Source organism: Cryptotermes secundus, unplaced genomic scaffold (assembly GCF_002891405.2).
Source record: "Cryptotermes secundus unplaced genomic scaffold, Csec_1.0 scaffold461, whole genome shotgun sequence".
NCBI classification, from domain to species: Eukaryota; Metazoa; Arthropoda; class Insecta; order Blattodea; family Kalotermitidae; genus Cryptotermes; species Cryptotermes secundus.
Window position 1 is genome coordinate 1,030,285 of NW_019739952.1, and position 22,156 is coordinate 1,052,440.

At 40.4% G+C, this 22,156-nt stretch overlaps 1 protein-coding gene across 2 annotated transcripts in view; it reads left to right on the forward strand.

Moving 5' to 3' along the window:
* LOC111872119 (dedicator of cytokinesis protein 3) overlaps window positions 1-22,156 on the forward strand; it is a 284,561-nt gene that overhangs the window by 182,974 nt on the left and 79,431 nt on the right. For both annotated transcript variants that reach the window (XM_023865697.2, XM_033754538.1), the window contains exons 7-9: window positions 17,356-17,440; window positions 19,866-19,901; window positions 20,952-21,097. In XM_023865697.2, the coding sequence (XP_023721465.2) occupies window positions 17,356-17,440; window positions 19,866-19,901; window positions 20,952-21,097 (267 nt within the window). The remainder of the gene's footprint in view (window positions 1-17,355; window positions 17,441-19,865; window positions 19,902-20,951; window positions 21,098-22,156) is intronic.

Genomic DNA, 22,156 nt, shown 5'->3' on the forward strand with positions numbered 1-22,156 from the left:
AGATGACAGGATACATTATAACACCGGAACAGTTACGATAACTGTTTGTATGGCAGCTCACATTTTCGGAGTCATTTTCTTTAGTCAGATTTTAAATATTATCCCTTCATTTGCCTAATATTTGAAACCAAAATGTTGTATTCTTTTCTTTTTCTCCTTGCGGCTAACAGCCACGCTTACGAGATATCTCGTGGCCAATATTATCACCCTCCAGTATCAGGCTAAGAGTAAGTGAGATTTGAGGTTTACGCGACGGTGACCACACGAGATCTACACGGCGCCACATCCCAGAAGACGCTTTCTTCAAGAAATACACAGATTATGATGTTTATTGGTACGTAATTATATCTGTTCCTCTGTCACTTGTGCTGTCTCATTTCGTGTATACGTGTATTCTCGTCTGCACAGCCTCAGTCAGCTGTCTTCCCTCAGCGTGCTATACAGAGTTACAGGGTGGCCAAGAAATCCCTTTGTAATGCTATCGCAGCAGAACTCTGTGTTGTTCTGTATTCACTGAACACTGCTTGAGCCGTTTTCATGATCTTTTATACGTTATCTTCCGCCTTCACGACTGAATGTTATAGAAGCAGTTTCCGATCGTTGTTCTGAGATCTTGAATATTTGTTGTTTGGACTTGCAAATTGACTTTTGGACACTGTACAGTTAAATATGTCGGTTTCCCTTCACGTTGGATTACCTGTAGGTAACCTAACGTCTCAACAAAAATTTGTAGTAGTCTATCTATTCCACCGAGGCGGCTTGTAAAATTGTCCCTGTGGTTAACTAATTAAGCACACCATGAAGGCGTATGGGGGCATGGCTGTATAGATCCACGTTTTCTTGACTTCGACACAATATACTTTATAATATTCCACGGCTGCTCTTCCTCACATCCCCCCGGAACCAGTGACATCCACATGGCCATGTCTCGTCAAATTTGTTGGCAGTTGATGCAGCATAGCAGAGTCAGCTGTCAACTAACTTTCTCGCTTAGAAGAGCTGGCCTTTTTCGTTTGATAATATCAGAAACGTGTCCCATCATCTCTCGGCAGTCAAAACTAACTTCATGCTAAAATTGTCTTGTGGGATGTGACGCCGTATAGTCTAATAGGTCTTTACCGACATTTCAGAGGAACGTGCCACCTCCCTCTTCGGGGTAGAAGAGTTTCTCCGAAACGTCTGTAACGATATACCACATTATACAGCGTCGTTTCCAGAAGACAGTAACTTTCATAGTCACAGCCATGAGAACCTTAAATCTTACTATTTTTGTGACTTCTTTACAATAGAAACAAGGCCTATAGGCCTGTTCACAGGACAGGGTTTCTTTAAATAAAGTGGAAAGGGTTAGTAACCCATGGTACCCCTTCAGCAGATCTGCAGTTCCCTGCTGTTATCGAACCCAGAAGCTGTTCACCGTTATCGTAAAAACTCGCCATTGCACACCGATTTGAATCATAGACATCCGTCTGTCTTCAAAATATTTGTGAATTGTACGATTTGAGGTTCTCACAGCTGTTCTTATAAGGAGTACTATCTTCGGAGATATAACGCCACGTAGTCCTTTGAAAGTCAACCGACGTTTCGCTGGGATGTATTGCCTCCATCTTCAAGGTTGAATAATATGCCGAACAAGAAACCAGCGTGAAAGTAGGTGGCAAGTAGAACCTACTCGGCTTATTCTTCGATCCTAAAGATGGAGGCAGTATATCCTCCTAAATTCGGTTAAATTTCAACGGACTGCAGGGCGTTATGTCCCAGAAGATTACTTACTTACTTACTCATGGAGCTGAGCCCTTCTGGAGGAGTCGCCAATTCTGCAGCTACTCAAGAATTTCTCAGCATTTTATGGAACCCGAAGGCTCATTATTGTGTTCACAAGAGCCCTCCACTGGTCCCTATCCTGAGCCAGATCTATCCAATCCATACCATCCCATCCTATCTCTCTAAGATACATTCTAATATTGTTCACCCACCTACGCCTTGGTCTTCCCTGTGGTCTCTTTCCTTCTGGCCCTCCCACCAATATCCTATACGCATTCCTCGGCTTCCTCATTCGTGCTACATGACCTGCCCACCTCATCCTCCTTGACTTGATCATTCTAATTACACTTGGAGAAGAGTACAAGTTATGAAGCTCCTCATTATGTAGTTTTCTCAAACACCCTCAGTCTTATGTCCCAGAAGACAGTACTCTTATCTGTGCACTGATGGACCTGGGCTTGGTATCCAGCAGAGGTAGGACTTTCCTTCGCCAGCGCTCTTCAGAAGTTCTCTGGTACCCACTCAGTAACCTGTCCGACAGGTAGCGGGAATCTTTCCCTCGGGGTTAAGCTTCTAGAGTTTGAAGCTAATCACTCATCTCTGTGTACTGGACCGGGGGCGTATTTAGAGGATGGTTGTAGGTTTAATGCTAGTTCTGTTTCTAACGGGGTTACTTTGAAAAGAAATATCACGTGATGAAGGGCTGAACATGGCGCTTGTCTAATAAATAGCTGTTGTTAATTTAGTCTTGAAGTGAAACGCGGACTCCGGTGGACCGGACTGTCCCAAGTAAAGGCATGAGTCACTCCGAATGCCGGTGCTGCCCTGAAGACTGGAGGAGGCAGTTGTTCACTTAGCACTGTTCTTGCTCCCAAGGTTGCAACAGCCCTCAGGGCACCTGGCGGAGGGGAACTCATCTGCCGGTGTAGGAGAGCAGCGAAGGAAAGCCTGTTTCTGCTGATCAAATGTTCACCCCAGTCGTCTGTTTTTTATTGACGCTGTTGTGACTAGTTTCGGCATTTTATCTTTCTTCTTTATTGATTAAGAGTTTGTTCTATTTCGACTGAGAGTTAATTCTGAAACGACGAAGCCGTTGGATATGTAACAGGATTTGTCGCGGGGGGAAATTTCGAACCACTAATATGGTGGAGGGATACACAAAAATTGAACTTGTTCAGTTTGTGAAAAAGAGCTTGCGCATCATGGCCGCATCCCAAGATGAGTCTTCGGGGATCGTGTAGTCCGGCGTCACAACCCAGAGCTGGGTAATCTCTTCAAATCCCAAACGGCTACATCCATTCCTTGCGAACGAGTTTCTTCGAGTTGGCCTTCTGGGATGTGAGGCTGTGGAACTTGGTAGACAGATTTGATTTGTTTCATTCTGGTCCGTCACACTAACAATCACAAATATAAATCACTCCGTCCAATGTGACCTGTAAGTTTATTACTACATGAAAAACTTAACACCCTTACATGTTTCGGTCCCTGCGGACCATCTTCAGAGGGCAAACATCACTACAAATAGGAAACCACCTTCACATAAGTTGTTTAGACGTAAAGTACGTACATTTATATGCTACAATACATAGTACACAAAATAGAACATTTCACAAACACAGCAGTTTCCTGGGAATGTAAAGTTTTTAAAAAATTGTATAAAATTTCTTGATGCTAATTAAAAGTTCTTTAGATTGTCAATAATTAAAATTCGTAAACCATGCAGGCTCGTGTTCGTCCTCCCATCNAAATAGTAAAATACCCATAATATATTTGCAGAACCTCCACATCAAGATAGACAGGTGGCACAATATCTGACCCATATAAGAGGGACGATGGGAGGACGAACACGAGCCTGCATGGTTTATGAATTTTAATTATTGACAATGCAAAAAAAAATTTAATTAGCAGCAAGAAATTTTAAATAATTTTTTCAAAAACTTTACATTCCCAGGAAACTGCTGTGTTTGTGAAATGTTCTATTTTGTGTACTATGTATTATAGCATATAAGTGTACGTACTTTACGTCTAAACAACTTATGTGAAGGTGGTTTCCTATTTGTAGTGATGTTTGCCCTCTGAAGATGGTCCACAGAGACCGAAACATGTAAGGGTGTTAAGTTTTCATGTAGTAATAAACTTACAGGTCACATTGAACGGAGTGATTTATATTTGTGCTTGGTAGACAGGTTGGAAACAACGATTTCAGGGGAACGAGCAGCCTCCATTTGCTGAATAGTTCCGCATCGGTGGTATCTGTTTACCGTACTCGTAACTCCGCCCTGAGAACCTCAGATATCATTGAGTAGGCTAACGTAACATTTTCAGATTTTATATTGAAATGGCAGTTTATGATATATGCTTTCTGCCCTTTTTAAGGCACTTATTTTTATAATTTATTAACGTGAACAAATGTCTATTTTTAACATGTTCTAGTTTTTTTCTTCTTCTGGTTCGTTCTGTCCTCCCCAGTATATATTTTACCGTGGTATATAACTTTACTCGCTAAAGGTACCTTTACTTGGTAATGGACAGTAGTGGGGGAGTGAAGTTCTGTAAGGGAACAGAGGCCTGGGAATAACTGCACTCTTTTCTTTGCCGTGTCCCAAAAGAGCGGGGGTCTGTGCGTGGTAGGAGAGTCGTTCCATGCAAACTAACCGGGTCACTGAAGCGCCTTAGGCCCGCCTCCTAAATGCTGCTTAGTGTCTATGGTTCAGATGCAAGAATCATCACAGTTTATGCGCAAGGCCTCGATCCTATTGTCTGATCTTATTTAAAGAATGGAGAATTCAAGAAGCTCTCGAAGAGTTCTGTCTTCTGGGATGTGACGCCGTGTAATCCGTTTAAAATCAATGCAAGTTTCGGAGGAACTTATCGCCTCAATCTTCAGGGTTGAAGAATAAACCGAGGAGGCTCAGCTTCACGTTGGTTTCTTGTTTGGATTATTCTTTGACCCTGAAGATGAGGCAATATGTTCCTCCGAAACATCGGTTGACTTTCAACGGACTACACATAATTATATACCGGAGATAGAACTCTTCATAACGACCCCTCTGAGAACTTGGAATCATACGTAGAGAAGCTATTCTTTTCTCGTTCAATTAGAAAACTAAATGTTAGTGGTTCGTGGCGTGCTTAAATGATCACGCATGGTCGTATGGAAATTCGTGGTGCAAGTAGAAAAGAAATATGTGACATTTAGTGAGCAAGGCTCAGGTAATGTTAGAAATTACTAATTAGCTACCTACTGCATGAAGCGGAGTCCTGGAGAAACTAACGTTTTGTTTAACCAGAACTTTGATTACCGTTTCATAAGAGCCCGATACTGGACCCTGTCCTAAACCAGATGAAGTCAGCCCACGTCCTCACACCCTTTTTAAGAGCCATTTTAATAGAATTGCCCCATCTACATCTAGGGTTTTCAAGTAGTCTTTACCTTGAGGTTTATGGAAAGAATTTTGTATGCATTGAGCCGATTGTCTAGATCAGTGTGGTCCAACCTTTGGTTACCCGAGGGCCAATCAAATTTTTGTATAGGAAAGTGAGGGCCAGAGATATTAAAGAAAAAAAAACGAATTACATATAACTCACTAGTTTAATATATCACTTTATTTTACAGTCGAGAAATCAATATGATGATTGCCACTGCTTTTCTGATACAAGTTTATCAATGTCCACTGTAAGTTCAGTAAGGCAAAGTCTCAGACTTGATTCCAGTGAAGCACTTTCAGTGCGATTTCTCGTTTTTGATTTAATTTGTTTGAGAGCAGAAAAAGCACTTCCACACACATATGTACTGCCAAACAGCGATAACATTTGCAGAGAGAATTTAAGCAGTTTGGGGAAACGTTCTTTAGAACTCAGTTTCCAGCAAGTTTCAGGGACATCACACTTTTTAGTCTGGTAGAATGGGTCTGCCTGAAGATTACAAATTTCCATTTGAAGGTCGCAGGGCACCTCACTCACTTCAATCTCCATGGGGTTATTGAACAGTGCAAGTTTTGGTTTTAGGGAGTCAAAATCCTGGAATCTGTCCTGGAATTCTTTCTTGATATCAATTATTATTTCATGAAACATACTAAATTTTGTGTCATTTTCTTCTTCTTCTTTCGACTGCTGACAAGATGGGAAGTGTGCTGTTTTATATGCCTTCAGCGCAGTTTGCATTACATCAAGTTTTTTTGCGGAAGCCCTCAATATGTCCATAAAGCTGGGAGATATTTTGTTTTTTGCCTTGTAGTTTTAGGTTTAAAGCATTTAGATGAGATGTTAAATCTGTCAGGAAAGCAAGATTATTTAAAAACCGGGGTTTTTCCAGTTTTTCTTGATACTCATGCCCAGTGTTTTCATTTCCGAGAAAAGCAAGAATTTCATTCCTCAAACCAAAAAACTGTTGCAGGCAATTTCCAGCACTTAGCCAGCGCACTTTACAGTACAATGAAATGTCACCACACTCAGCTTCCAAAATGTCCAGGAATGCAATAAATGCCCTGTGTCTCTGGGCTTTATTGCCTCCCCTTATTAAATTTACAGTATTCACAACAGTTTTCATTGTCTCACTGAGCCTTATAATTTTTCCACAGAGAGCCTCCTGGTGGATAATGCAGTGGAAAAACAAACAATGTATGCCTTTTTCTTTACACAGTCCTACTAATCTAGTTCTATGACCAACCATTTCTTTAGCTCCATCTGCTTCAATGCCAGAGCACTTTTCAGAACCTCCATATTTAGAAACGACATTATCCAGTGCGTTGAATATGTCAATACCTTTGGTGCTGGTTTCTAATGATTTTAATTCCAACAGTTCTTCATGAATTCAAAATTCTTCGTTTATTGTTCTGACAAAGATAAGGAGCTGGCTGATGTCAGCTATATCTGTGCTCTCATCTAGAGCTATAGAGTAAAATCCACATTTTTCCAAAATGCCCTTGAGAGTACCTGAAACTTCACTACCCATATCATTAATTCTTCTACTTACTGTCTGATGAGACAAGGACACTGTTTCAAAATTTTTAGCCATCTTATTATCTCCAAATGAAGATGCCATTTTTACAGCACATCTTTTAATGAGCTCACCATCCCTAAAACACTTTTTACTTTTAGCTAGCTCTAAACATACCTCATAAGGTGCCTTCAAACCAGCAGTGTTTGATGGTTGCTAAAAGATATTCTACTGTCTAGTTAATTTCAGCTTCAAATCATTAAACACACAACTCCTGGCACTTCCCCGGTATTGGTCGTATTTTGATTTATGCAAGCTGATATAGTGTCTACTCACATTATACCCTTCGAAATACTTAAGACTTGAGAACAGATAACACACTGTGGTTTTCCATTACGTTCAACAAAAAAGTAACTTTCCTGCCACGTGGACTGAAATTGTCGCTTCTCATCTTCAACACGCCGTTTCTTTAGTTCCGTCATTTTAGGTAGTACTGAATGAAAGTGAAAATCGCAGCATGCACGCCACAGATTATAACGGCCGAAGAGTGAAGCTTATTATCGAGGTGGCCGTTATAGGAGAAATAACGATTGTAAGGTGCTGCCATCCGATGGGCAGCGTTGCCAATGTCAGCGGTGTCCCGCTAAATCTTTTTGTATGCCCTGCAGGGCAGCGGGAAGAAAATAATGTTTAGCATTGGTCACTCTGTCCTGAATTGATGTTGCCAACATTGCTGATGGCATTTCCTTGAATTTTACAAATACGATTTATTCTGTTTACTGTTATTTAAACTTAAAACAGTAAGAAGGGTATACAATTTTTTCCAAATGTTTAATTAATATTTTTTATCCAGTAAGAAGGGCAAGTACCAACAAAATTAATAAGAGGGCCGCGGGTTGCACCACACTGGTCTAGATAATGTGGGACCCTCAACGTCTCACAACCCTATGGGCCTTCACGGCCTGGTACAGGGATAGCTTTACTTTTTTTTATTTCATTTGTAGCGTTCGTGCTACATTGTATGTTCATCTTAATATATTATTAATGAGCGAATTATTTGCCCGAGCAAGTGAATTCACACGCCGATTCTTATTTGGGGAGCAATGAATATCATGCATCAGTTTTACAGACTGTGGCTATTGAATTTTCTGTGTAATTGTAATTACATTGCAGATATTTTATTACTGTTGTTGCTGGTGGTGGTGGTAGGAGCAGCAGCAGTAGTAGTAGTAGTAGTAGTAGTAGTAGTAGTAGTAGTATCACTACTAGTGCTAGCACTAATATGACTGCTAATGGTATTACGTTGTGCGTTTAAGTTCTAAGGTCTCCGATTTTTTTTCTCACACAATAATCATACAAAAAAATTGAAACTTCTGTCACTTTCAACGTAATCTCCCTGCAGCCGTACACATTTTTCACAACGTCGACGCCATGATTCCATGGCCGCTGCGAACGCTTCTGTAGGAGTCTGTTTTGACCACTGGAAAATTGCTGATGCAATAGCGGATTGAAAAACGGCATCCATGTCTCATCCATTGTCACAGTTGATGAAAAGAAAGTCCCATTCATGCCTTCATCATTGCCATGCGTGCAGCCATGTGGTCATCCGCCAAAATTCGTGGAACCCACCTGGAGGACACTTTCCGCATTCGCAGGTCTTCATGCAGGATTGTGTGCACAGATCCCACGGAAATGCCAACTTTGGGGGCGATGTTTTCCACACTCAATCGGCGATCCTCCAAAACAACTTTCTCAACTCGCTCGACCATGTTGTCAGACCGGCTGGTGCGAGGCCGAGATTGTTTTGGTTCGTTGTCACACGACGTTCGGCCTTCTTTGAACTGTCGCGCCCACGAACGCACATTTTTCACATTCATGACACCATCACCACATGTCTCACTCAACTGGCGATGAATTTCAATGGGTGTCACACCACGCAAGTGGAGAAAACGAATGATTACTCGCTGTTCTTGTAACGAAAACGTCACCACTTTAGGTATCAAAACACTCCTCACACTCGCCGCTACCACTAGAGTGCCGTAGAGTTCTGCCATCTCTGTCACGCATTCACAAAGAGTGCACACGTATTTTAAACAAAACCGCATCTGAGAAAAAAAGTCGGAGACCTTAGAACTTGAACGCCCCTCGTACTATTGGTAACAGTAACAGTATTTTCCCTTCGGGGAGAAGTTGTTGCTTCAGTGCATGTTATGTGTTAAGACAGTCTGATACGACCGCAGGGGTTTGCACCGTCGCCATGTTTATGATTATTGAATTATGAACAACATTTCATACGTAATTTCTAGGGCTGTAATGCACGTATCTTCATACAAAATTCAATATCCTGAACTACAGTGGTCAGTTGCTTGTCGTGTTCTGGCTGAAAGCTAAGGAATTTGTGGAAGGCTGGTCATAAAGCCTATACAAAATAACCTCCGTGGCTTGCAGTCTGCAAGCAAACTATACCGACCGAGCGACTGCCGCTTGTCGGCGAAGTTATTTATCAAAGCTAATTTCCTTTCTTATGGACCCAGGATAGCGCAGCCGGTATAGCGACTGGCTACGGACCGCACGTCTGAGGGGTCGGAGTTCGAGTCCCTGTACATTCAAGAATTTTCTCCACAGCGTTCAGACCGGCTCTGGGGCCCACCGAGCCTCCTATCCAATGGATACCCGGGGGCCTTTCCCCGGGGATAAAGCGGTCGGGATATGAAATTGACCACTCACCTCCATCTAGTGCGAGGTCAGGAAGGATGGAGCTATACCTCCACTCCGGCATACGTCTTCGTGGCATGATGCTTAATTAATTAAGCACAGGGACAACCTTACGCTATACTGTTAGCTGAAGGGTTAAGGTAAAAGAAATGGTAAAGTTATTTCTGTATAAAATTATGTAATTAAGAACAATACCATGAAAGCATTTGGGGGAGCGAAGGTATAGCTTCGCCATGTTGACCCCGGCACTAAATGGAAATGAGAGGTCAGCTTCACGCTTCTGCCGTTTTACCCTCGGGATAGAGCCCCCGGTACCCGCTGGATAAGCGAGTGGGCCCCAGAGCTGTTCTGGGCGCTATAGAGAAAAGAAAAAGCTCTTGTGCCTGCCGGGAATCAAACCTCGGTCGCCCAACCATAGCCTAGTCGCTGTCCCGCTCCGCACTATGTAATTGCCTGCATCGTCTTGTTCCGTCATCTCTGTAAAGTTGACGCATTCTACTCAGCGCGCTGTTCTCTGGTATACCAATGTGAGTACATCAATGGAAACTCAAAGGAACGCTCTGCAAGTCCCCACTTTCCTTATGCTGTAGCCAGAAGTTTATTAGAGCACCATTCTGTCTGCATCTGCATTGCCACCTTTCAACTTTTGAAGAAGTTGGCTTCTTTTCACGAAATTTGGTGCGGAGGTTTTGCCAGTGGAGGCCACCCGCGTCGTCGTGTAACATGGCAGCCATACGAGCCTCTTCTTCAGCTCCCCGATCAACAAAAATGACAGTTTGTTCGAAGACAGCTTATGAAAGTTCCTATAAATTATAGGCCTATGTACATCATTCTATATACGTGTATTTTCAACTAGAAACTCGACGGTGCATAAGGTCGAGGCAATATTAGGTGAATGTAACGCATACAGGATCTGTATTAAGATCTTCCGTGTCGTGGTTATTACGGAGTTCTGAACTCGGAACTGGGACTTCCTATCCTGACTGAGATTTCTCGTGGTTTTCATCAGTCTGTATAGGAGAATGCCCGAATAGGTCTATTTTAATTGGCCATCGCTGTCTTCTTCCAAATCATCGCATTTTCTCTCACGTTGTATAACTTCTACAGGTGAAAAGGCATGGTTAAGGAACCGAAGAACCAATTAATAATACCGGTAATTCGACGCTGTGTAATCGTCATTCAATCCGTTCCCCGAAAACTTCTGTAACTGTGTCGGCCTAAATGCTGTCTTATTGATGACTCTGCCCCTATGCAAGGATGCAACCCGGTGTGGCGATCCTCATTTGTGTTAAATCATAGGCCTGAAGTTCCAGCTGAACGTAATATTTAATATGCATAACCTGGACTTCGTCACCAGAGACAATTTGCTGAATACTCTGTTGTTTCCTAACCAACATTCAGAATCGCCTTCATGTCCCAGCGTCTGCGGTACTTTAGAAGAAACAGAGAAAGAGAAGAACAAAATAGAGGGAAAAGAAAAAATAAAGAATGCAGAGAACGCGAAGAGGAGAAGGGAAATAGAATGAAAATAAGAAAAAGAAAGAAGGAAAGAGAAAGGAAACATTAGACAAGGCGACATTGAGAAAGAAGTAGCTCTCCAAAGTTGGGTTCACGAATCTCCAGGTAAGCATCCAGAGATGGGATTTTGTGCTGACGGTGATGGACATTCGGGTTATGAGCTCATATATATGTTGAATATTTTCCGTCCTCTCATTTCTAGCTAAACACAGAGCGTTTCGGATCTGGCTCCACTTCCGTCATCAGGTGCTCTGTTGGAGCCATTAAATAAAATTAAAAAATAAATCTGTTCTTGGACAGCAACAGCAGGAGGAAAGTTTCATGCATTTACCTGATGACGGAAGCAGAGCCAGCTTGGAAATGTTAGTTGCTGGTGACAAAAGATGCGTTGGAAAGTGACCAACACATGTGTCAGTTTAATCACAGTTTCGTCACCAACCTGTAGACATATCTTCTTTGGGTTGTGCTTCAAGCCGTCATATAAATGTGTTGCGTACCTGCAGGGCCGGATGGAGACTTCATGAGGTGGGTCCCCGAATTTTTCCTGAAATGATGGGAATGAAATACGTCTTGATATTTTTTGGATCTGCACAAACACGTTGCTTGTCAGTCGCGCATTGTATCGCCAGCAGCAGCACCACCTCCGGTTTGTATTCGTTGGTTCCATCATTTCAATCCGGCCAGATGCACTCAGTCCATTCTTATCGTCTGCGTTTTACATGAAAATTCTTTATTTTCTCTTTGATGGTGTTTCATATCCATATTTTGAGGTCCCTCAGATTGCAAGGCCCTGATGTCTAGTCTATGTATCTGGAGAGATTATTTAAGCCAAAGCAATATCAGTGTAGTTGTTTCCGATATACGTAGGTAAGTCAATAATTATCCGCAATGTAGCTATAAATTTTATTTCAATACAAATAGAAAACTTACATTAACATCATTTTTCAACATAGTCCCCTTGCTTTTCAACGCACTTGGTCCATCGTTGCACAAGCTTCCTGATGCCCTCAGAAAAGAAGGTTTTCGGCTGAACTGTGAGCCACGCATGCACCGCTTCCTTCACTTCTTGGTCCGAGGTGAATCGACGGCCCCTTAATGCCCCTTTGAGTGGACCAAACAAGTGGTAGTCAGAAGGGGCGAGATCAGGACTACACGGAGGATCAGCCATTACATCAAACTTGAGTTTCCGGAGGGTTTCAGCAGTGTGGGCAGCAGTATGTGGACGGGCATTGTCGTGCAACAACACAATACCTTTCGACAGTAGTCCTCGGCGTTTGCTTCGAATTGCAGGCTTTAGCCTGTCAGTAAGCATCTCACTGTAACGAGCACTGTTTATTGTTGTGCCCCTCTCCTGATAACGTTCCAGTACTGGGCCTTGTGAGTCCCAAAAAACTGTAAGTATCAGTTTTCCTGCGGATGGTTGGCTTTTGAACTTTTTCTTGCTGGGCGATTGTGGATGTTTCTATTCCATACTCTGTCGTTTACTCTCCGGCTCGCAATGATGGATCCACGTTTCGTCACCAGTGATGATTCTGTCTAAGAAGACGTCACGTTCGTTACCATAGCGATCCAAATGTTGTTGGCAGATGTCCAAGCGCGTTTGTTTATGCAACACTGTGTGTTGTTTTGGGACCCACCTTGCACAGACTTTATGAAACCCAAGTCTGTTGTGGATGATTTCGTAGGCAGAACCTTGACTAATTTGCAGACGATTTGCCACTTCATCAATAGTCACTCGTCTGTCTAACAGAACCATGTCACGTGCACGCTCAATGTTGTCCTCATTTATGACCGTGGATGGTCGTCCGGCTCCTTCCTCACGCGTATCACTTGTGCGAACATTTTTGAATTTTTAAATCCATTCGTAGACACTCCGTTGCGGCAAAACACTGTTCCCGTATTTTCCTGAAAGTCTTTGATGGATTGCGGCCCCTGATACACCTTCCGACCACAAAAACCGGATCACTGAACGTTGCTCTTCTTTGGTGCAAACAGAAAGCGGAGCAGCCATGATTAACGGCAAGGCAGCGACGATGGAACTGACCTAGCAACATCAAACCTACGCAGAAATACTGACAAGGAAACCATGCATGGCGATGCTGCGCAAAACGACAGTGCTGCCAACAGAAACACAAATACAACTGCATTGCGGATAATTATTGACTTCCCCTCGTATTTAGATGCCTCTCATAATGTGAAGTCATGGCTTATTCGCCTTGTGCCTGAGTCCGACACTGCATATCAGTTGGTGTATCATATTTAAAATGTGTGTATAAACGTTTTTATCTCTGACATTGAAGCCATGTTCTAGGAATGAAGTATTGGATCAAAAGAAGACTCGAGTCATGTGAAGCTGTGCCTGAGAGTTCGAGCTGTTAGCAAATAACAGGACCCCCGTATTTAATTATCATGTCAATGAAAATAGGTTCTTCATAGCTGCCAACTTATGAGCAACAATTTAAATTATTATAACAGATAATCTGATTGGCTGGTAAGTTGTAAAATTAAATTGTATCCACCGCATGGTACAAAAGCTTCTTGAACACTTGGTAATCGTTCATCTTGCCAAGAAAAGTTCCGTTTTTATGGAACCCGAAGATCCGTGATCGTGCTGATAAAAGCACATCACTGAACTTTATCCTGAGCCATTTGATTCAGGTCACTTTGTATCTTTTAAGGCAACTATCGTCAACATTGTTTTTGGTGACATCTTTGAGAAGCTTATCTTTATAGCGGGGATATGCATGAATGTGTACAAGAATATGGGGATTGAAATAATGAGATTATGAATAGCTTTGCACCTTATGTTCTCAGGTAAAAATAAAAAAGTAAAGATAACCCTGTAACAGGCCGTGAAGGCCCATAGGGTGTGAGAAGTCGAGGCTCCCACATTTTCTAGACTATCGGCTTATAGATGGCGGTGAGGTTTTCAGCCTTACGCGCCAGCCACCCTTTCTCCCCCAGGAATATTCCTGGTACTTATTTCTGTCAGCGTCTGAGTCGACTCCAGGTCCACAATACGGCTGGAAGGGTCAGATCAATTGAAAAATACATTAACCTCATGGGGATTCGAACCCGTGACCTTTTGACTTGTAGCATAGTGCCTCAACCAACTACGCTACTGCGTTCTCAGGACATTCTCCAAAACATTGTTTGGGAAAATCTGTCGTACAGGAGTTGTGGATAATTTCACTTTTCTTTGAAAATGCCACTGTTATTTACATCGAGACCCTTCAGTTAATGTTGCTCTGGAATACACTCTTAAATATTTAGAATACCTCAGCTCCCAACAGAAATACGATTCATAAAATAGATATCACCAAACGTTTTGTTAACATCAGTGAATAAATGAGAAATTATGAATATTGTACGTGTATTTTAAAATTCTCGTGGACGCCCAGAAACTCTTGCAAGCTCAGCAAGACGTGTGAGGTTTGCCAATAATAAATTTGCACACATTTACCATTTCTCATACATGCCCATCAAATACATAATTTAATAAGAAACAGTATTAGGTGAAGAGTATAAATTATGACGCTCCTTGTCGTGTAGACCTAATTTTCTCTAGTCTTGCGGTATTAAATATGAAAGTTGTGTCAAGGAATCATGAAGGATAGTTAGCCCTGTTAACGTAGCGACACAGCTTGAGTTCGGCTCCCTACGCGAGTGTACCTCAAACCCTTATTTCACCCAAAGTCGTAACTATTTGGCAATGCAGTTTATTTTATGGGCATTATTACGTTATATGTATTGTTATTATATATTATTATATTGTCGCGTATCGGGCGTATATCGCGACAAATAAATTCTCGATGTATTCGATGTAGCGAGTTTTATNAACGTGGAAATGGTGGAGTTCCCGCAGCGACAAATCAAAGCAACAAATTGTTGTTGAGTAACAACGGATGAGACGAAACACGTCACCGATGTATTCTATAAGAAGCGCTCCCGTAACAACGGACTGTCTGAACGGTCTGAACAGCGGTAACGGAACCGTGAGGAATGGTGTCCGGTATCCAGTCCGAATAACCCCTATATAAGCAGAGCTTACGGCACGTACAGAATATGGAGTATTGAGTATTGGACCAGAAGTCAGGTGATACTGCAAGCGATATTAATTGTACGGTGTGTAAGAGTGAATGTTCAATAAAGATTCGCCAAATCCGAGACCCACGTGAAGTTATTTGTCGCGTGACACACCCAGCACGTGACAGTATGTTATGCAATGGCAGTATAGGTGGCAAAGACATGTAGATATTGGTAGTCAAGAATCGATAGTTATGAAATATAAATAAAAAATTAGCTACAAATTTAATAAGTGGAACCTGGGCCCCGCAAAGGCAAAGGTCTCATTTTTCTGTCAGTGCCATGAATGGCATTGTCTCTGAAAATAACAAATTGACTGTGTGTGTCACATGTTATCTTCAGCAAAAGATTTCTACGTCTAACGAATTTAAGCACCTGTAAGGAATTACACGGATTTTCTATTTAGATTAATAAGTTGAAACGAATAATGGATAGCAGCAGTTGGAGAGGGAATGTCAGTGACTTGAATTATATTGGGTCAGTTAACATTGTTTTGGCGCAGAAGTACTGAAAGAGGTCATATGGAAAGAAGATTTTGGAGTCTTCAGTAAAATGTGGTATTATATATGAGTATTATGACAGGAGTCTGTGCAGTGGGTATTGTTTAACCTTTGGATTTCAGTGTCATTCCTGATCAGGCCTTTGCACCTTCATTGCTAACAGAGTAAGAACATGGTCAGAACAAAGATCCTGCTCAACCTGACATCTTTGGTGAGGGGACCAAACACAAGAAAACCNCCCCCCCAAGGAATCGAATGTTTAGTGACAAATAAGATCTAAAAGTTTGTGACGATGGTACATTGGTACAAATATTATGTTTTTGGACATTACCCATCGTCCTGTACTGTTTATTTTTCAAAACACACGTTTTGGAGACTGGATTCAGTGTCCATCTTCAGGCAAAACGTACGCAGGTGGGCCCAATCAATAGAGCTAGTTTACAAAGACAACCCATCCTACGGCTGGGATGGAAACGATTCCATCACTAAGCCGTGAGAGGGTGCATCCTCTCTCACTGAAAACAGTTTTTCATTGGTTTTGAAAACTCTAATATGTATACACACACACATATACATAACAGGCACATAGCAATTAATTATTGAGCACAGAGCAGTGATGTCACTGTTCAACGGTAAAACAGATGCATCCAAATAAAGGAAGCCATCACGAGCAATGAGAATTACAGAAGACACCAAATGAAAGACAGTTCTCCACCTGGAACAGATGGAATTTGTTGTTTACAAACTCTTCCACACTTGAGAAATGCATGCATGGAGAATATATTGGGATTACTGTTGGAGATAAAGGCATCCATTTTATATGTCCAGGTTGTGAATATTTAGATTAATACGCTCTGTGACATTTTCTTCAAATACGATTTCAGTTCTTGAAATAATGATTTTTTCTTGTTCACTAAGAGTATCCTTCATCTGTGCTTTCTTTAATATTTGAATAAAAGTTAATTTGATTCCTTGTATTAACTTCATGTTTTATATGTGGCTTTGTTTGAAACATGTGTTCCTAATAAGGCCAAATGACCATACCATAACACAGGTGGTTAGTCACCAGCTTCCCACCACATTGACCCAGATTGGATCCCAAATTAGGTCATGTGGTATTTGTGGTGGAAGAAGCGGCACTGGGGTGGGTTTTCTCTGAGTACTTTGGTTCCCCCTTCAGTTATCATCCCACCAACTGCTCCACATTCATTACTCATCCTAACATCGATGCTATGTAGTCTCAATGCTGATAGTGCTGTGAATAATCAGCTTAAAAGAATAAGTCCAGATTATGCTTCTTTCCTATTTTAATTTTTGCTTGTTAAGCAAACAGACATTTTTAACATTAACATTTTCCAATCTATTTCAAGGAAATAGCGGCTCCGGTCTAGAAAACCGAAATTAGCGGCCATGGGGATTTGTTGTGCTGACCATGCGACACCCTCTATCCACAAAAGTTGGCTCTAAACTTCGCTGACAAGTGGCAGTCGCTCGGTCGGTATGGTTTGCTTGCGGACTGAAAGCATGAAGTGAATATATACCTCAGAGCAGTAACTGGTATGCATTTCAGAAATTTCTTCCAACACAGAGCCATACAAATATTGGCATTATGTGGCAACACTTAGAACTGGTCCTTCTTCCATGAATAATTTTGGCTTCATTAGTGCCCTGACTTCTGTTAATGCATAGTTAACAAGCAGCATACTGAAATGTTACCATGAAATTATGAAACAAAAATGTCTTTCTGAAAATCCTAAAATGCTAGCAGGAAAATGCTGATATTGTTTGTCAGAAAAATAGTTTTAATTTCATATCTTATTGTTTCTGTTGCAGAAAACTTGGTTTGGACCTAGTACCCCGAATTGGTGCCCATATGGTTGATCCAGATACCATGAGTGTAGTTGAATTGTACCATGTGGTAAGTTGATGCATGAATATCCATGGGTTCCATTTGGAGTTAGGCCAAAAACATACCCCAGAGGTTGAAATGAATCTTGGCTGATAGGCTGAGAGTTCTTGTCTGTGTGCTATGGAATCTTATGTTTCATGACTGGTCCAACAAAGCTCATCATTGTATCAACTTCAATCAGATCTAGATAGAGTGACCATGAAGTTACTCACCTCCTCCTTCCCATCATCATTATCACCGTCATAGATTATGCAACATATTTCCTCGAAACTCTCATTCTACCGTTTCTTGGCCTTTCTCTTATTCTTTGTTCTGTAGATTTATAATTTTAGCTACCTGTCTCCCCTCATTCTATCAGATTGATCTTTATTTCCCTTTCTGTGTGTAGTTCTGTCTTTGAATGTACTGCTAACCTGAAGTTTCTTCCATTCTTTGTTGTTTATATGTTATCTACTATGTATGTTGAACTTTTGTTTTTGCTGTTTTTGTTTTTATGTCTCTTTGCCCCATATCCTTGTTTCACTATCATATCTTACCACTTGTTTAACTATTATAATGTATAATTTCGAATATATACTCATTGATATTATTTTACCAAAGTATCCATAAGATATTATTCCCCTTATACATATAAATCTTTGCTTTTATTTTGCAAATATCTCTCACTCTACGGAATTTCCTATATACTGTATCTGAATTCTAGTTCTAGTTCTCTGTGGTATGTCAACTCAAACTGTTGTTCACCATACTAGTTCTTTCCCTTGAATGCTTTCAGTGCTCTGCATTAGATATTTCACATAGAACCACTGACCTGTGTAGGCTGGATTTAAGTCATATATGAGATCAGCAAAAGAAATATCTTCCACCACTCACAACAATTAAAGCTAACTTTGTTTTTGATTGTCAACAACAAAAATTATACTGTGCCATGAAACTACATCAGAGAAAGGTTATGTAAATAGAATCAGCATGGGTTGTTAATTTGTATGAATAAAGATTCTTTTTAAATCATCTTCTGTGTCTGTTTATAATACATAATCATCTAATTTTATACAATAGATGTGTTTAGGTCAGTCGGTATAGTGACTAGGCTAGAGGCTGGATTTCTGGAGGATCAAAGTCCAATTTCCAGCATGGGTAGAGATTTTTCTCCTCACTGTTGGACTCAGACTGACCCTGGTGCCCAGCCAGCCTCCTATCCACTGTGTCCCAGAGACCTCTTTTCTAGGATATGGCAAGCTAAGGTTTCCGTCAATACAACAAACGCGGTTTTGCAATCAGTCATACTTAGATTGAATTTTATTTTCTACTGCTACATGTTTCAGTTCTCATGGCACCATCAGGCAGTATTGTTATCATATGGCTAAAGGTATTGAACTCCTCAATATGCATCCATATTTAGTGCAACGTGTCCATGATATAAAGTTATGCCTCAGTTAGAATGTAAGAATTACAATATTGACCTTCTCAAAATGTTAAGAGTATATAAAGAATCTGTATTAAAATTGTATTGAAGGTATTAGCATGTACTGTTCATCAAAGATGATTAATATGTTGGAACAATATAATATTATGAAATAAAGCCTTGAAAATAAAATTGAAATTTATACAGTTAAAAAATGTTAAAATTATTAGGTCAGTTATTAAGACTGGAATATGTTGTTAACAATTTTTCATGTAATCTTCAAAGTTTTCAGTGTTGTGTGGATAATTATGGAAAGCCACGTTGTTGAGCATCTCTCAAGGTGGATGTTATTATGCCTGAGGTTGTGCTGTAGTAATGTATTTTGGATATTATTGTTATGAGCTGTTACAGTGTATTAATATTCATGCAGTATATGTCTTGGGTATAGGTTGTAAGATATATCTGTCATTAATGTATATGTGTGTCCTTTCTTTATGGACATTGTGTATGTTATAGCTTGGTTCAACATTTGTTGTGTTGACGGAAACCTTAGCTTGCCACATATTAGTGACACACAACAGCATGCACATCATGAAAAAGAAATCTTCTGTAAGGTTAAATTGGCCAGGGTATGAAGCTGACCATTCACCTCCACTCCATATATTTTCATGGCATTGTACTGAATTATGTACAGGGACAACTTTGTCTCTTTTATTCTCAGTTATATTTTTTCTTTCTTGTGTTTTATTCATTCTCTTGTTCTCTTTACATGTTACTTTAAATATTTTGGTTAGGAATACGTTAACACATCCATTTGACCATACTGTATAAAAATTAACACTTTTTGGCACTTTTTTTACTTTGAAAGAGTGAATTACTGATTACAGGAAGGTAAGTTCCATTATTGTTCTGTAGAATGGTCACTGAATGTATATTTGGAATATACTCTTGATTTAAAGTATATGTACCTACTATGTAGTGTCCAAGGCATATAATGTTGTATTATCATGTTTTCTCTTTTCTTTTCAGCATGTTCAGAGCACTGAAAATTCACAAGGGGCCTCAGTGAGTATATTAACACTTTAATTTGGTATAAAATGACACTCAAACTTTCTGACATCTAATTTATTATGTACATACACACACACACACACACACACACACATATATATATATATCCCATGTACTTAAATAGTATGCAGTGAAGCTGTGAAGTGGAAAAATGTTCTTAAATGGAGTACACATGCTTCTCACATGCATTCTTTTCAAATGTTAATTCCACTGTGGTTTTACTGTACATACATGTATTTCTGAATGCAAGTATGTTTTATGAAAATTCTAAGAATTGATATCATCGAGGAACATACCAGTCAATTATTGACCGCTGACTGCCTAATGTTAGGCATGAGATGCATTGTTTAGAAGCCCTGGTTCTTCTTGCCTGAATCTGGTGTCTTAGAAGATCAGAGAAAGGAATGTGTTGTACCATCTGTCAGCAATTAAAACCATTCCAGCTTCTCAGCAATGGAGATTATATTACCATGAGTGAGTGACTAGACACGAGGCTCAGATTGATTATTGAATTTATTGAATACTTATTACTCTTAACTACAGATAGTTACAACATTTCTGCTAGTCTGCACAATCTAAAAATTACTACAGCACATTTCAAGGCTTTCTTCATGTACTTGTTGCTTGGTTATGGCCTCCAGTAACAGGCCTTAATGTTTTCATGCATAATGGCTCTCTTTTCATAGCTTTATCATGGACTGATAAGAAAACACTGTCCCCAGCAGTTCCTGTACTGTTGTGTACAGAAATATGTTTTAACAAGCCATCTCGTAGCAATGGATTCCTCTGCGATGCTTCTCTGGATCCAAAATTCTGACTTTTAGCACCATGTCACAGTATGTTATCATGGAAAAATATGAATGATCAGAAAGTGTTTGATAGATAGGAAAACCAGCATGGAAAAGATTTAAGTAATACAAAAGAGAGTATTCATAAAGGGAATACTTAGTAGATGGAGCATGACCACAGGAGTCCTCAAGAAAAACATCTATCATAATCTCACATCACTGTTATTGTCTCTTATACGTTTTTTTTTTCTTGCAGGCACGAGGCACAATGAAACGTAAGGAAGCACAAAAAATTCTCACACACCATCTCTATTTCTGCATGCGAGACTTTGGGCACCATATTGGAGAAGACACAGAGATCTACTTTTCTTTGTATGATAGTAAGAAAGCCAAATATATAAGGTAAGACTGCTAGTTCTACATTTGTGAATATGCATGATGACAGTAATTGGGCAGGGAATATTAGATTTGTTTATAACCTCACACCGTATGAATCTCACATATTGGATTACATGATTCATCAGCTTTGTCTTCTATCTAAACTGTTCCCATGGTTGCTGCGTTATTATTGCAGATTTAATAGAAAGAGTGCCATAATAGAAGCTGGATGCTTTATAAACACCAGTATGCACACCTTTCAGACCCTCTGTGCGAAACCAGAAATATTATATGTGGAGTGGTTGTTTGTTCATTCCACCTCACAAATTAGCTCAGCTGCCTTATTGACATTGTTGATGGTAAGGGAGTTAAAGAGTTACAAAGTAGGTATGATATGGTGTGATGCTTATACTAAGTTTTATGATGGCAAGTCAGCTATTACCTATAATATTTGTCATTATTTTTGTCGTAGGGCAGGTAGATAAAGACATGTGGCTTCATAGTAGTTTAACCGCACACGCGTATCTAGATGGAGTACACTGACCTGGATCGGAGACTATCTAGAAGTGCGCTGTAGATCTGGTAGTCTAGTTGGCGGCTACGTCCTTCTTGATAACGCCTCCGCGAATGGAATATCTCAGGGTTTATTGGGCTAGTTGATAAGAGGTGTTATCATTGAATGTTTTAAAGCTTTCGGGTAGAGTCATGGATTCTTTCCTCAGGGACGTTTAGGGCCTCGCTTCAAAGGGTTGGAAGGAGATGTCCTGGATTCGACTCTCCGTGTTAGCGGAGTCAGGTACAGTAACGCACTGTTTACTGGGTTTAAGTTTTGCACAACTTAATTTATTACACTTAAAAAATGCAGTCGCACTGGTTAAGATGTTTACGACACTGACACTGGCATCGTGTTGATCGCTTATTAGCGATCGTAGAACTATATCTTATATACATGAACTGGTTTACACTGTTGCACTGTTAGTTAGCTTGTAGCTAGGGATCACTTCTTTAGAACGTTATGTAGATTCGAGCTTATACTCATAGCTTGTTACACTTCGAAGAATTAAAAGAACGTTTAGTTTACAT